At 61.8% G+C, this 15286-nt stretch overlaps 1 protein-coding gene across 1 annotated transcript in view; it reads left to right on the top strand.

The window, feature by feature from the left end:
- The first annotated feature begins 940 nt into the window (after window positions 1–940).
- LOC128950466 (alanine aminotransferase 2-like) overlaps window positions 941–15286 on the top strand; it is a 28334-nt gene continuing 13988 nt past the window's right edge. Inside the window, exons 1-6 of the mRNA XM_054295345.1 lie at window positions 941–1027; window positions 1121–1229; window positions 6024–6157; window positions 11221–11464; window positions 14715–14794; window positions 14895–15031. Of these exons, the coding sequence (XP_054151320.1) occupies window positions 995–1027; window positions 1121–1229; window positions 6024–6157; window positions 11221–11464; window positions 14715–14794; window positions 14895–15031 (737 nt within the window). The 5' untranslated portion in view covers window positions 941–994. The remainder of the gene's footprint in view (window positions 1028–1120; window positions 1230–6023; window positions 6158–11220; window positions 11465–14714; window positions 14795–14894; window positions 15032–15286) is intronic.

The following is a 15286-nucleotide window of genomic DNA, read 5'->3' as shown; positions in this document are numbered from 1 at the left end:
CCCTGGGTGGGGTCATGAAGGGTGACCTGGTTTTGTCCCTGTCCCTGCTGTCCCTGTCCCCATTCCTGTCCCTGTCCCTGTCCCTGTCCCTGTCCCTGTCCCTGTCCCCATTGCTGTCCCTGTCCTTGTCCCCCTCCCCTTGTCCCCGTCCCTGTCCTTTGTCCTTATTCCTGTTCCTTGTCCCCATCATTGTCCCCTTGTCCCCATCCCTTGTCCCCATCCCTGTCCCTGCTGTCCCCATCCCTGTCCCTGTCACTTGTCCCTGTCCCTGTCCCCATCTCCTGTTCCCCCATCCCTGTCCCCATCCCTGTCCCCTTGTCCCTGTCCCTGTCCCTGCCATCCTGTCCCCATCCCGGTCCCCACTGTCCCCATCCCCATCCCTGTCCCTGTCCCTTTGTCCCCATCCCTGTCTCTTGTCCCCCAGGGTGTCCCCACTGTCCCCATCCCTGTCCCCTTGTCTCTGTCCCTGTCCCCTCATCTCCGTCCCCTCATCCCTGTCCCTTGTCCCCATCCCCATCCCTGTCCCTTTGTCCCTTGTCCCCACCTGTGTCCCCCTCCCTGTCCCCTCATCCCTGTCCCTGTGCCCATCCCTGTCCCTGCCTCTGCAATCCCTGTCCCCATCCCCGTCCCCATTCCCGTCCCCTCACCACTGTCCCCATCCCTGTCCCCCGTCCCCGTCCCCATCCCCGTCCCCTGACTGCTGTCCCTTGTCCCCAGGGTGTCCCCCTGTGTCCCCGCTGTCCCCTCACCACTGTCCCTGTGTCCCCATCGCTGTCCCCTCACGGCTGTCCCCGTGTCCCCAGGGTGTCCCCATCCCTGTCCCCCTGTGTCCCCATCGCTGTCCCCTCACCGCTGTCCCCGTGTCCCCAGGGTGTCCCCATCCCTGTCCCCCTGTGTCCCCATCGCTGTCCCCTCACGGCTGTCCCCGTGTCCCCAGGGTGTCCCCAAGCCCTTCACCGAGGTGATCAAGGCCAACATCGGTGACGCGCACGCCATGGGGCAGCAGCCGATCACCTTCCTGCGCCAGGTACGGCCCCGGGGACGCGGCCGCCACCGCCCCGGTGTCGCCGCCCCCCCAGTGTCACCCGCCGTGGTGTCACCGTGGCGGTGTCCCCTGCAGGTGACAGCGCTGTGCGTGTGCCCGGAGCTGATGAAGGACGAGTCGGTGCCCAGCGACGCCAAGGAGCGCGCGCGGCGCCTGCTGGAGGCCTGCGGGGGCGGCAGCGTGGGTCAGTGGGTGACAGAATATCCCAAAATCCCCAAAAAAAACCCCAAAATCCCAAAATCCCAAACCCCAAAAACCCCAAAAACCCCAAAATCCCAAAATCCCAAACCCCAAATACACCAAAATCCCAAATCCAAAAAACCCCCAAAACCCCACACAAACCCCACCCCAAGGAGCCCGCGCGGCGCCTGCTGGATGCCTGCGGGGGCGGCAGCGTGAGTCAGTGGGTGACAGAATATCCCAGAATCCCCAAAAAACCCCAAAATCCCAAACCCCAAAAACCCCAAAAACCCCAAAATCCCAAATCCAAAAAACCCCAAAAACCCACAAAAACCCCACCCCAAGGAGCGCCCGGCGCCTGCTGGCTGCCTGCGGGGGCAGCAGCGTGGGTCAGTGGGTGACAGAATATCCCAAAATCCCAAAAAAAACCCCAAATCCCCAAAATCCCAAATCCCACATCCAAAACATCCAAAATCCCAAATTCTCAATTCAAACAAACCCCAAAAACCCACAAAAACCCGCACGACCCGCACAAACCCGCACAAACCCCACCCCAAGGAGCGCGCGCAGCGCCTGCTGGAGGCCTGCGGGGGCGGCAGCGTGGGGTGGGTGACAAAACACCCCAAAAAACCCCCAAATCCCCAAATCCCCCCAGAACCCCAAAACCAACAAATCCCCAAAATCCCAAATCCAACAAACCCCAAAATCCCACAAAAACCCCACACAAACCCCACCCCACGGAGAGCGCCCAGCGCCTGCTGGAGGCCTGCGGGGGCGGCAGCGTGAGTCAGTGGCAACTAAAATATCCCAAAATAACCCCAAAATCCCAAAAAAAACACAAAAAACCCCCAAACCAACAAATCCCCAAAATCCCAAATCCAACAAATCCCAAAACCCCACAAAAACCCCACAAAAACCCCACAAAAACCCCAGCCCAAGGAGCGCAGCGCCTGCTGGACGCCTGCGGGGGCGGCAGCGTGGGTCAGTGGCAGCCAAAACACCCCAAAAAACCCCCAAAATCCCAAAAAACCCCAAATCCAACAAGTCCCCAAAACCCCAAATCCAACAAACCCCAAAATCCCAAACCCCAAATCCCAAACCCCACACAAACCCCACCCCAAGGAGCGCCCGGCGCCTGCTGGAGGCCTGGAGGGGACACAGCGTGGGTGGGGGGCACCCAAAATATCCCAAAATCCCCAAAAAAAACCCCCCAAATCCCAAAAATCCCAACCCCAAAAACTGCAAAATCCCAAAATACCGAATCCAAAACATTCCAAAATCCCGAATCACACAAACCCCAAAATCCCAAATACAAACAATCCCAAAACCCCAAATCCCAACATCCCAAAATCCCCAACCCCCAAAATCCCCAAATCTCAAATGCGAGAATCCCAAATCGCAAATCTAACAAACCCCAAAATCCCAAAGTCCCCACAAAAATCCCACCCCAAGGAGCCCTCAGTGGCTGCCAGCAGCCTGCGGGGGACGCAGCGTGGGTGGGTGACACCCCCCAGAAAACCCCCAAAATCCCAAAAATCCCAAAAAAACCCAAAATCCAACAAATCCCCAAAATCCAAAATCCAACAAACCCCAAAACCCCACAAAAATCCCACCCCAAGGAGCGCCCAGCGCCTGCTGGCTGCCTGGAGGGGACACAGCGTGGGTGGGTGGCGCCCAAAACACCCCAAAACCCCCCAAAAATCCCAAATCCCAAATCCAAATCACCCCAAAACAAGCCCAAAATCCCAAATCCCGAATCCAAAACACCCCAAAATAAGCCCAAAATCCCAAATCCCAAATCCAAAACACCCCAAAACAAGCCCAAAATCCCAAATCCAAATCACCCCAAAACAAGCCCAAAATCCCAAATCCCGAATCCAAAACACCCCAAAACAAGCCCAAAATCCCAAATCCAAAACACCCCAAAACAAGCCCCAAATCCCAAATCCAAAACACCCCAAAACAAGCCCAAAATCCCAAATCCAAAACACCCCAAAACAAGCCCAAAATCCCAAATCCCAAATCCAAAACACCCCAAAACAAGCCCAAAATCCCAATTCAAACAAACCCCAAATCATAAATCCCAAAATCCCGACACCCCAAAAGCCCAAAATCCCAAAGTTTCAAACCCCAAATCTCAAAATCCAGCAAATCCCAAAATCCCAAACCCCAAAATCCCACACAAACCGCACCCCAGGCAGGGGACACAGCGTAGGTCAGGGGCACCCAAAAAACCCGCAAAATCCCCCAAATCCCAAAATCCCAAATCTCAAAATCCCCAAAACCCCAAAATCCCACAAACCCTAAAATCCCAAATCCAAAAAATCCCGAAATCCCAACATCCCAATATCCCATAAACCCCAAAACCAACCAACCCCAAAATCCCAAATCCCAAAATTGCAAAATCCCAAATCCAACAAATCCCAAAATCACACACACCCCAAAATCCCACAAATCCCAAATCAAACTCCAAAATCCCAAATCCCAAACTCCAAAATACCAAATCCCAAATCCAACAAACCCCAAAAGCCCTAATCTAACACCCCAAAATCCCAACATCCCAAATCCCAAAATCCCCAAGTCCCCTAATCCCAAATCCCAAATGCCAAAATCCCAAACCCAACAAACCCCAAAACCCCGACACCCCAAAATCCCATAAACCTCGAAATTCCAAACCCAGCATCTGCAAACCCCGAAATCCCCGAACCCAGAAAACCCCAAAATCCCAAATTCAACACTGAAAATCCTAAAATCCCTTAATCCCAAATCCAACAAAACCCCAAAATCCCACACACCCCAAAATCCCAAAATCCACCGACCCCAAAACCCAAAAAATTCTGCACCCAACAAACCCCCAAAATCCCCGAAACCCCAAAATCCCAAATCCCAGCACCCAACTCCACCCATCCCCAATGTCCCCAATGTCCCCAACGTCCCCGCAGTGTCCCCAATGTCTCCAGTGCCCAACGTACCCCTAACGTCCCAAATGTCCCCCAATGTCCCCGATTCCCCCAATGTCCCCAATGTCCCCCAATGTCCCCCAATGTCCCCGATTCTCCCAATGTCCCCAATGTCCCCAATGTCCCCCAATGTCCCCCAATGTCCCCCAATGTCCCCGATTCTCCCAATGTCCCCAATGTCCCCCCGATGTCCCCAATTCCCCCAATGCCCTAAACGTCCCAAATATCCCCAATGTCCCCAATATCCCAAACATCCCCAAATATCCCCAATGTCCCCAATGTCCCCAGTGTCCCCGATGCCCCAAATGTCCCCAATGTCCCCCCAATGTCCCCATATCCCAAATTTCCCAATATCTCCAGTGTCCCCCCAATGTCTCCCCTGTCCCCAATGTCCCCAACATCTCCAGTGACCCCAATGTCCCCAATATCTCAATGTCCCAAAATCCCCAATGTCCCCAATGTCCCAAATGTCCCCAGTGTCCCCAATGCCCCCAACGTCCCAAATGTCCCCAATGTCCCAAATGTCCCCAATATCCCAAATGTCTCCCCAATGTCCCCAACATCCCCCCAATTTCCCCAATGTCCCCAATGTCCCCCACCCCCTCAATGTCCCCACTGTCCCCAATGCCCCCCAATGTCCCCAATGTCCCCAATGCCCCCAATGTCCCCAGTGTCCCCAATGTCCCCAGTGTCCCCAATGCCCCCAACGTCCCAAATGTCCCCAATGTCCCCAATGTCCCCAATGCCCCCAACGTCCCAAATGTCCCCAATGTCCCAAATGTCCCCAATGTCCCAAATGTCTCCCCAATGTCCCCAACATCCCCATGCCCCAGGTGTCCTCTGTCCCCCTCCATCCCAATGTCCCCCCCACCCGATGAAGTGCCACCACCGGGGGAAGTGCCACCACTCCGGGGATGGGGAGGTGACGGTGTGGCTGTCCCCAATGTCCCTCAATGTCCCCAATACCTCCAAAGTCCCCAATATCCCCAATGTCCCCAATGCCCCCCAATGTCCCTGATGTCCCTAACATTCCCAATGTCCCCAAGTCCCAACACCCCAGGTGTCCTCTGTCCCCCCTCCACCCCGATGTCCCCCCCACCCAGTGAGGTGCCACCCCCCAGGGGATGGGGAGGTGACAGTGCGGCTGTCCCCCGTGTCCCCAATATCCCCAATGACCCCAGTGTCCCCCAACATCCACAATGTCCCCACAATGTCCCCAATATCCCAAATATCCCCAATGTCCCCCAACATCCCCAACGTCCCCCAATGTCCCCCGTGTCCCCCACCCCCCCAATGTCCCCAATGTCCCAAATGTCTCCCCAATGTCCCCAACATCCCCATACCCCCAGGTGTCCTCTGTCCCCCTCCCACCCCGATGTCCCCCCCACCCGATGAAGTGCCACCACCCAGTGATGAAGTGCCACTCCGGGGATGGGGAGGTGACAGTGCCGCTGTCCCCCGTGTCCCCCACCCCCCCAATGTCCCCAATGTCCCAAATGTCTCCCCAATGTCCCCAACATCCCCAACACCCCAGGTGTCCTCTGTCCCCCTCCGTCCCAATGTCCCCACTACCCGGTGAAGTGCCACCACCCGATGAAAGTGCCACCAGCCCGGGCGCGGGGAGGTGACAGTGCCGCTGTCCCCAGTGTCCCCAATATCCCCAATGACCCCAATGTCCCCTAACATTCCCGATGTCCCCAACATCCCCAACACCCCAGGTGTCCTCTGTCCCCCTCCGTCCCAATGTCCCCACTACCCGGTGAAGTGCCACCACCCGATGAAAGTGCCACCAGCCCGGGCGCGGGGAGGTGACAGTGTGCTGTCCCCCGTGTCCCCAGGCTCGTACAGCGCCAGCCCCGGGGTGCAGATGGTGCGCGAGAGCGTGGCGCGCTACATCGAGCGCCGCGACGGCGGCGTCCCCGCCAAGGCCGACGACATCTTCCTGTCCACGGGCGCCAGCGACGCCATCGTGGTACGGCGACACCGCCGCGACACGGCCACGCCCCCTGCCCCGCCCCGGGGACACCGGGGACACCGGGGACAGCGGGGACACCAACCCTGCCCTGTGACAGCCCGGGGACAGCGGTGACACCAACCCCATCCCTGTGACAGCCCGGGGACAGCGGGGACACCATCCCTGTGACAGCCCGGGGACACCAACCCCATCCCGGGGACACCAACCCTGTGACAGCCCGGGGACACCGGGGACACCAACCCCATCCCTGTGACAGCCCGGGGACACCGGGGACACCAACCCTGTGACAGCCCGGGGACACCAACCCCATCCCGGGGACACCAACCCTGTGACAGCCCGGGGACATCGGGGACACCATCCCTGTGACAACCAGGGGACACCGGGGACACCATCCCTGTGACAACCAGGGGACAGCGGGGACACCAACCCTGTGACAGCCCGGGGACACCGGGGACACCAACCCTGCCCTGTGACAGCCCGGGGACACCAACCCTGCCCTGTGACAGCCCGGGGACACCGGGGACACCATCCCTGTGACAGCCCGGGGACACCGGAGACACCAACCCTGCCCTGTGACAGCCCGGGGACACCAATGCCACCACCCCTCCATCCCGCCACACCGCCGGGGACACCGAGCGCGGTGCCACCACCCCCGCCACATCTCGGGGACACCGGTGCCACCAACTCCATCCCGGGGACACCGGTTCCACCTCCCCCATCCCGCGACATCCCGGGGACACCGAGGGGACACCGGGCTCGGTGCCACCCCCCGGGCTCGGTGCCACCCCCAGGCCGTTCCCACGGCGGGCGGTGACAAAGGGACCTTTGTGTCGCTCGAGGGGGAGGGGGGGTGGTGGCACTCGGGGGTGGTGGCACTTGGTGTCCCCGCGCCCCCCCTGGGGACAGTGCCAGCTCCCCGCGGTGTCGCCGGGGCCGTGCGGTTGCCGTGGCGATGGTGGCGCTGTGCTGGGGACAGCAGGGCGGTGTCACCTCGCTGTCACTCGCGTGCCACCGTCCGGTTGTCCCCGGGATGTCCTCCCCCCCGAGTCCCTCTGTCCCCCCATTGTCCCCACTGTCCCCTGTACTCACTGTGCTGTCCCCTCATTGTCCCCATGCCCACCCCACTCTGTCCCCTTGCTGTCCCCTCAATGTCCCCACGATGTCCTGATAGCCACTTCATGGTGTCCCCTCACTGTCCCCTCAATGTCCTGATTGCCACCACAACCCATCCCTGATTGTCCCCTCACTGTCCCCTCAATGTCTTGATTCCCACCCCACGGTGTCCCCTTGCTGTCCCCTCATTGTCCCCTCAATGTCCTGGTCCCCAACTCAACCCGTCCCCTCACTGTCCCCTCACTGTCCCCACAATGTCCTGATTCCCACCCCAACCTGTCCCCTCATTGTCCCCTCACTGTCCCCCATCCCACCCCGTGATTGTCCCCTGATTGTCCCCTCCATGTCTTGATTCCCACCCCACTCTGTCCCCTCAATGTCCTGATTCCCACCTCAACCCATCCCCTCACTGTCCCCTCATTGTCCCCTCCACATCCCGATTCTCTGACCCCCGATGTCCCCTCTCTGTCCCCTCCATGTCCCGATTCCCACGCCGTGATTGTCCCCTCGCTGTCCCCTCCATATCTTGATCCCCGCCCCTCCCTGACCCCTCAATGTCCCGATTGCCATCCCCTGATTGTCCCCTCCATGTCCCGATCCCCGCCCCTCTCTGACCCCTCAATGTCCCCACTCCATCCCCTCTCTGTCCCCCATGCCACTCTCTGATTGTCCCCCCTCTGTCCCTGCTCTGTCCCCTCCCTCGTGTCCCGATCCCCGCCCCTCTGTGACTCCTCGCTGTCCCCTCAGTGTCCCCTCCATGTCCCGATTCCCATCCCGTGATTGTCCCCTCTCTGTCCCTGCTCTGTCCCCTCCATGTCCCGATCCCCGCCCCTCTCTGGCCCCTCAATGTCCCCTCTCCCTCCCCTCGCTGTCCCCCATGCCACGATCTCATTGTCCCCTCATTGTCCCCTCACTGTCCCCTCGCTGCCCCCTCTATGTCCTGATTCCCACCCCAACCCATCCCCTCTCTCTGCCCTCCACGTCCCGATTCCCGCCCCTCTCTGACTCCTCGCTGTCCCCTCAGTGTCCCCTCCATGTCCCAATCCGCACCCCCTGATTGTCCCCTCCATGTCCCCCATCCTGCCCCATGACTGTCCCCTGACTGTCCCCTTGCTGTCCCCTCCATGTCCCTATCCCCACCCAGTGATTGTCCCCTCCATGTCCTGATTCCCACCCCTCTCTGACCCCTCAATGTCCCCTCTCTGTCCCCTCACTGTCCCCTCCATGTCCTGAGTCCCACCCCAACCCATCCCCTCGCTGTCCTCTCTCTGTGCCCTGGCTGCCCTCTCCATGTCCCCATCCCCACATCCTGATTGTCCCCTCTCTGTTTCCTGATTGTCCCCCATCTCGCGGCCTGACTGTCCCCCTCGCTGTCCCCTCGCTGTCCCCTCGCTGTCCCCTCACTGTCCCCTCTGTGTGTCCCCCCAGAACATGCTGAAGCTGCTGGTGTGCGGCTCGGGCTGATCCCGATCCCGCAGTACCCGCTGTCCCCGGCGGCGCTGTCCCCTCGCTGTCCCCTATCCCACACCCTCGCTGTCCCCTCACTGCCCTCACTGTCCCCTCTGTGTCCCCCCAGAACATGCTGAAGCTGCTGGTGTGCGGCTCGGGCGCGTCGCGCACGGGGGCGCTGATCCCGATCCCGCAGTACCCGCTGTCCCCTCGGGGTCACCCGTGACTGTCCCCTCCATGTCCCCTTCATGTCCCAATTCCCATCCCGTGATTGTCCCCTCTCTGTCCCCCTCCGTGTCCTGATTCCCACCCCACTCTGACCCCTAAATGTCCCCTCTCCGTCCCCTTGTTGTCCCCCATCCCGCCCCCTGATTGTCCCCTCCTTGTCCCCCTCTGTGTCCTGATTCCCACCCCACTCTGTCTCCTCAATGTCCCCTCTCTGTCCCCTCCATATCTCAATTCCCACCTCAGCCCATCCCCGTGCTGTCCCCTCTCCGTTCCCTCACTTCCCCCTCCATGTCCCGATTCCCGCCCCATGACTGTCCCCTCACTGTCCCCTCTGTGTTCCCCCAGAACATGCTGAAGCTGCTGGTGTGCGGCTCGGGCGCGTCGCGCACGGGGGTGCTGATCCCGATCCCGCAGTACCCGCTGTACTCGGCGGCGCTGTCCCCTGACTGTCCCCTCGCTGTCCCCTCGCTGTCCCCTCACTGTTCCCTCTCTGTCCCCCCCAGAACATGCTGAAGCTGCTGGTGTGCGGCTCGGGCTGATCCCGATCCCGCTGTACTCGGCGGCGCTGTCCCCTGACTGTCCCCTCGCTGTCCCCTGGCTGTCCCCTCACTGTCCCCTCTCTGTGTCCCCCCAGAACATGCTGAAGCTGCTGGTGTGCGGCTCGGGCGCGTCGCGCACGGGGGCGCTGATCCCGATCCCGCAGTACCCGCTGTCCCCTCAGTGTCCCCCGTGACTGTCCCCTCCATGTCCCCTTCATGTCCCAATTCCCATCCCGTGATTGTCCCCTCTCTGTCCCCCTCCGTGTCCTGATTCTCACCCCACTCTGTCTCCTCAATGTCCCCTCTCTGTCCCCTCCATATCCCAATCCCCACCCCCTTACTGTCCCCTGATTGTTCCCTCCATGTCCCGATTCCCACCCCATGACTGTCCCCTCGCTGTCCCCTGGCTGTCCCCTCACTGTTCCCTCTCTGTCCCCCCCAGAACATGCTGAAGCTGCTGGTGTGCGGCTCGGGCGCGTCGTGCACGGGGGCGCTGATCCCGATCCCGCTGTACTCGGCGGCGCTGTCCCCTGACTGTCCCCTGACTGTCCCCTCGCTGTCCCCTGGCTGTCCCCTCGCTGTCCCCTCTCTGTCCCCTCCAGAACATGCTGAAGCTGCTGGTGTGCGGCTCGGGCTGATCCCGATCCCGCAGTACCCGCTGTCCCCGGCGGCGCTGTCCCCTCGCTGTCCCCTGTCCCACACCCTCACTGTCCCCTGGCTGTCCCCTCACTGTCCCCTCTGTGTGTCCCCCCAGAACATGCTGAAGCTGCTGGTGTGCGGCTCGGGCTGATCCCGATCCCGCAGTACCCGCTGTCCCCAGCGGCGCTGTCCCCTCGCTGTCCCCTATCCCACACCCTCGCTGTCCCCTCACTGTCCCCTCTGTGTCCCCCCAGAACATGCTGAAGCTGCTGGTGTGCGGCTCGGGCGCGTCGCGCACGGGGGTGCTGATCCCGATCCCGCAGTACCCGCTGTCCCCGGCGGCGCTGTCCCCTGGCTGTCCCCTGTCCCACACCCTCGCTGTCCCCTCGCTGTCCCCTGGCTGTCCCCTCACTGTCCCCTCTGTGTGTCCCCCCAGAACATGCTGAAGCTGCTGGTGTGCGGCTCGGGCGCGTCGCGCACGGGGGTGCTGATCCCGATCCCGCAGTACCCGCTGTCCCCGGCGGCGCTGTCCCCTCGCTGTCCCCTATCCCACACCCTCGCTGTCCCCTCGCTGTCCCCTCGCTGTCCCCTCACTGTCCCCTCTGTGTGTCCCCCCAGAACATGCTGAAGCTGCTGGTGTGCGGCTCGGGCGCGTCGCGCACGGGGGTGCTGATCCCGATCCCGCAGTACCCGCTGTCCCCGGCGGCGCTGTCCCCTCGCTGTCCCCTATCCCACACCCTCACTGTCCCCTCGCTGTCCCCTCACTGTCCCCTCTGTGTCCCCCCAGAACATGCTGAAGCTGCTGGTGTGCGGCTCGGGCTGATCCCGATCCCGCAGTACCCGCTGTCCCCGGCGGCGCTGTCCCCTGACTGTCCCCTATCCCACACCCTCGCTGTCCCCTGACTGTCCCCTCGCTGTCCCCTCTGTGTGTCCCCCCAGAACATGCTGAAGCTGCTGGTGTGCGGCTCGGGCTGATCCCGATCCCGCAGTACCCGCTGTCCCCGGCGGCGCTGTCCCCTCGCTGTCCCCTATCCCACACCCTCACTGTCCCCTCGCTGTCCCCTCACTGTCCCCTCTGTGTGTCCCCCCCAGAACATGCTGAAGCTGCTGGTGTGCGGCTCGGGCGCGTCGCGCACGGGGGTGCTGATCCCGATCCCGCAGTACCCGCTGTACTCGGCGGCGCTGGCCGAGCTGGAGGCGGCGCAGGTGAATTACTACCTGGCCGAGGAGCGCTGCTGGGCGCTGGACGTGGCCGAGCTGCGCCGGGCGCTGTCCGAGGGCCGCCGGCGCTGCAACCCCCGCGCGCTCTGCATCATCAACCCCGGCAACCCCACCGGTAACCGAGGGGGCATCGGGGTCTGGGGGGGCTGTGGGGCGGGATCTATGGGGAGGCGTCTGTGGGGCGGGACACGGGTGGTGGGGGCTGTGGGGTGGGATCTGTGGGGAGGGGTCTGTGGGGTCTGTGGAGTGTGATCTGTGGGGGTCTGTGGGGTGGGACACGGGGGGTGGGATCCATGGGGTGGGGTCTGTGGGGTGGGACACCTGGGGTCCAGGGTCTGTGGGGTGTGTGGGGTGGGATCCATGGGGTAGGATCCATGGGGTCTGTGGGGTGGGATCTGTGGGATGGGGTCTGTGGGGTGGGATATCTAAGGTGGGATCTATGGGGTCTGTGGCGTGGGACATGTGGGGTGGGATCCATGGGGTCTGTGGGGTGGGACACGGGGAGTCTGTGGGGTCTGTGGGGTGGAATATCTGAGGTGGGATCTATGGGGTCTGTGGGGTGGGATATCTGGGGTCCAGGGTCTGTGGGGTCTGTGGGGTGGGATCCATGGGATAGGATCCATGGGGTCTGTGGGGTGGGATCTGTGGGATGGGGTCTGTGGGGTGGGATATCTAAGGTGGGATCTATGGGGTCTGTGGCGTGGGACATGTGGGGTGGGATCCATGGGGTCTGTGGGGTGGGACACGGGGAGTCTGTGGGGTCTGTGGGGTGGAATATCTGAGGTGGGATCTATGGGGTCTGTGGGGTGGGATACCTGGGGTCCGGGTTCTGTGGGGTGGGATCCATGGGGTCTGTGGGGTGGGACACGTGGGGTCTGTGGGGTGGGACACGTGGGATGAGGTCTGTGGGGTGGGATCCATGGGATGGGATCTCTGGGTCTGTGGGGTGGAGTCCATTGGGTGGGGTCTGTGGGGTGGGATATCTGAGGTGGGACCCATGGGGTGGGATTTGTGGGTACTGTGGGGTGAGACATGTGGGATGGGGTCTGTGCGATGGGGTCTGTGGGGTGGGGTCTGTGGGGTGGGATCCGTGGGATGGGATCCGTGGGGTGGGATCCATGGGACGGGATCTGTGGAGTCTGTGGGGTGGGATATGTGAGGTGGGACCCATGGGGTGGGAAATATAGGCTGGAATGGGATCCATGGGGTCTGTGGGGTGGGATTGGTGGGACACCTGGGATGGGGTCTATGGGGTCTGTGGGGTGGGACAACTGGGGTCCAGGGTCTGTGGGGTGGGACACATGGGGTGGGATCCATGGGGTCTGTGGGGTGGGATCCATGGGGTGGCTCACCCGGGGTGGGATATCTGAGGTGGGATCCGTGGGATGGGACCTGTCAGGTCTGTGGGGTCTGTGGGGTGGGATCCATGGGATGGAATCCATGGGATGGGATATCGGAGATGGGATCCATGGGATGGGGTCTGTGGGGTGGGATTATCTGAGGTGGGATCCACGGGATGGGACCCATGGAGTCTGAGGGGTTGGATATCTAAGGTGGGATCCGTTGCATGGGATCTGTGGGGTCTGTGGGGTGGGATATCTGAGGTGGGATCCATGAGCTGGGATTTGTGGGTACTGTGGGGTGAGACATGTGGGGTGGGGTCTGTGCGATGGGATCCGTGGGATGGGATCCATGGGGTGGGATCCATGGGGTGGGACATCTGAGGTGGGATCCATGGGGTGCGATCCGTGGGATGGGATCCATGGGATGGGATCCATGGGGTGGGATCCATGGGGTGGGACATCTGAGGTGGGATCCATGGGGTGCGATCCGTGGGATGGGATCCATGGGATGGGATCCATGGGGTGGGATCCATGGGGTGGGACATCTGAGGTGGGATCCATGGGGTGCGATCCGTGGGATGGGATCCATGGGATGGGATCCATGGGGTGGGATCCATGGGGTGGGACATCTGAGGTGGGATCCATGGGGTGCGATCCGTGGGGTGGGATCCATGGGACGGGATCTATGGAGTCTGTGGGGTGGCATATCTGAGGTGGGATCCATGGGATGGGATGCATGGGGTGGGATGGGGTAGGACACCAGGGGTGGGATCCAGGGGGTGGTGTCTGTGGGATCTGTGGGTTGGGATCCATGGGGTGGGATCCATAGGGTGGGATGGGATCCCTGTGGTGGGACCCATGGAGTATCTCAGGTGGGATGTGACCCATGGGGTGGGATCCATGGGATGGGACCCATGTGGTGGGATGGGATGGGATGGGATCCCTGTGGTGGGACCCATGGTGCATCTCGGTGGGATCCATGGGATCTATGGGGTGGGACCCATGGTGTATCTCGGTGGGGTGAGACCTGTGGAGTGGGATCCATGGGATGAGATCCCTGTGGTGGGACCCATGGTGTATCTCGGTGGGATCCCTGTGGTGGGAACCATGGTGTATCTCGGTGGGATCCCTGTGGTGGGACCCATGGTGTGTCTCAGTGGGATCCCTGTGGTGGGACCCATGGTGTATCTCGGTGGGATCCCTGTGGTGGGACCCATGGAGTATCTCGGTGGGATGGGACCTGTGGGGTGGGATCCATGGGATCTCTGTGGTGGGACCCATGGTGTGTCTCAGTGGGATCCATGGGATGGGATCCATGGGATCCCTGTGGTGGGACCCATGGAGTTTCTCGGTGGGATCCATGGGGTGGGATCCCTGTGGTGGGACCCATGGACTGTCTCAGTGGGATCCCTGTGGTGGGACCCATGGTGTATCTCGGTGGGATGAGACCCCTGTGGTGGGACCCATGGAGTATCTCGGGTGGGATCCATGGGGTGGGATCCCTGTGGTGGGACCCATAGAGTATCTCGGGTGGGATCCATGGGGTGAGGTGTGATCCCTGTGGTGGGACCCATGGAGTGTCTCGGTGGGATCCCTGTGGTGGGACCCATGGAGTGTCTCGGTGGGATCCCTGTGGTGGGACCCATGGAGTATCTCGGGTGGGATCCATGGGGTGGGATCCCTGTGGTGGGACCCATGGAGTTTCTCGGTGGGATCCATGGGGTGGGATCCCTGTGGTGGGACCCATGGAGTGTCTCGGTGGGATCCCTGTGGTGGGACCCATGGAGTTTCTCGGTGGGATCCATGGGGTGGGATCCCTGTGGTGGGACCCATGGAGTATCTCGGGTGGGATCCATGGGGTGGGATCCCTGTGGTGGGACCCATGGAGTATCTCGGGTGGGATCCATGGGGTGGGATCCCTGTGGTGGGACCCATGGAGTTTCTCGGTGGGATCTATGGGGTGGGATCCCTGTGGTGGGACCACGTTGTGTCCCGGTGGGCTGAGCCCCGCGGTTGTCCCAGGCCAGGTGCAGAGCCGCGAGTGCATGGAGCAGGTCATCAAGTTCGCCTACGAGGAGAAGCTCTTCCTGCTGGCCGATGAGGTGGGCGGGGCCGGGCTGGCCCGGGGGCGTGTCCCCCGTTCCCGGGAACGGCCGGAATTCCCGCGGTGACATCCCGGCTGTCCCCTCGTCCCCGTGCCAGGTGTACCAGGACAACATCTGGGCCCAGGGCTCGGCCTTCCACTCCTTCAAGAAGGTCCTGATGGAGCTGGGGCCGCCCTACTCGGACTCGGTGGAGCTGGCCTCCTTCCACTCCACCTCCAAGGGCTTCATGGGAGAGTGAGTGCGGGCAAGGTCACCACGGGCCCACGGATCTCCTGGGGGTGGGGTTGGGGTCATGGGTTGTCATGGATGGGATCCATGGACCATGGATTTGGGATGGAGATGTCACCACCCCATGGATCTGGGGGTGGGACTGGGGTCATGGATTGGGGATGGAGATGTCACCACCACCCCATGGATCTGCTGGGGTTGGGGTTGGGGTCATGGATTGGGGATGGAGGTGCCACCACCACCCCATGGATCTCCTGGGGG

The sequence above is a fragment of the Melozone crissalis genome, unplaced genomic scaffold (genome assembly GCF_028551555.1).
Source record: "Melozone crissalis strain CALT ecotype California unplaced genomic scaffold, PUWL_Pcris_2 ptg000645l_1, whole genome shotgun sequence".
NCBI lineage: Eukaryota > Metazoa > Chordata > Aves > Passeriformes > Passerellidae > Melozone > Melozone crissalis.
The sequence above is the reverse complement of the archived record's forward strand: the minus strand, read 5'-3'. Positions and strand labels throughout refer to the sequence as shown.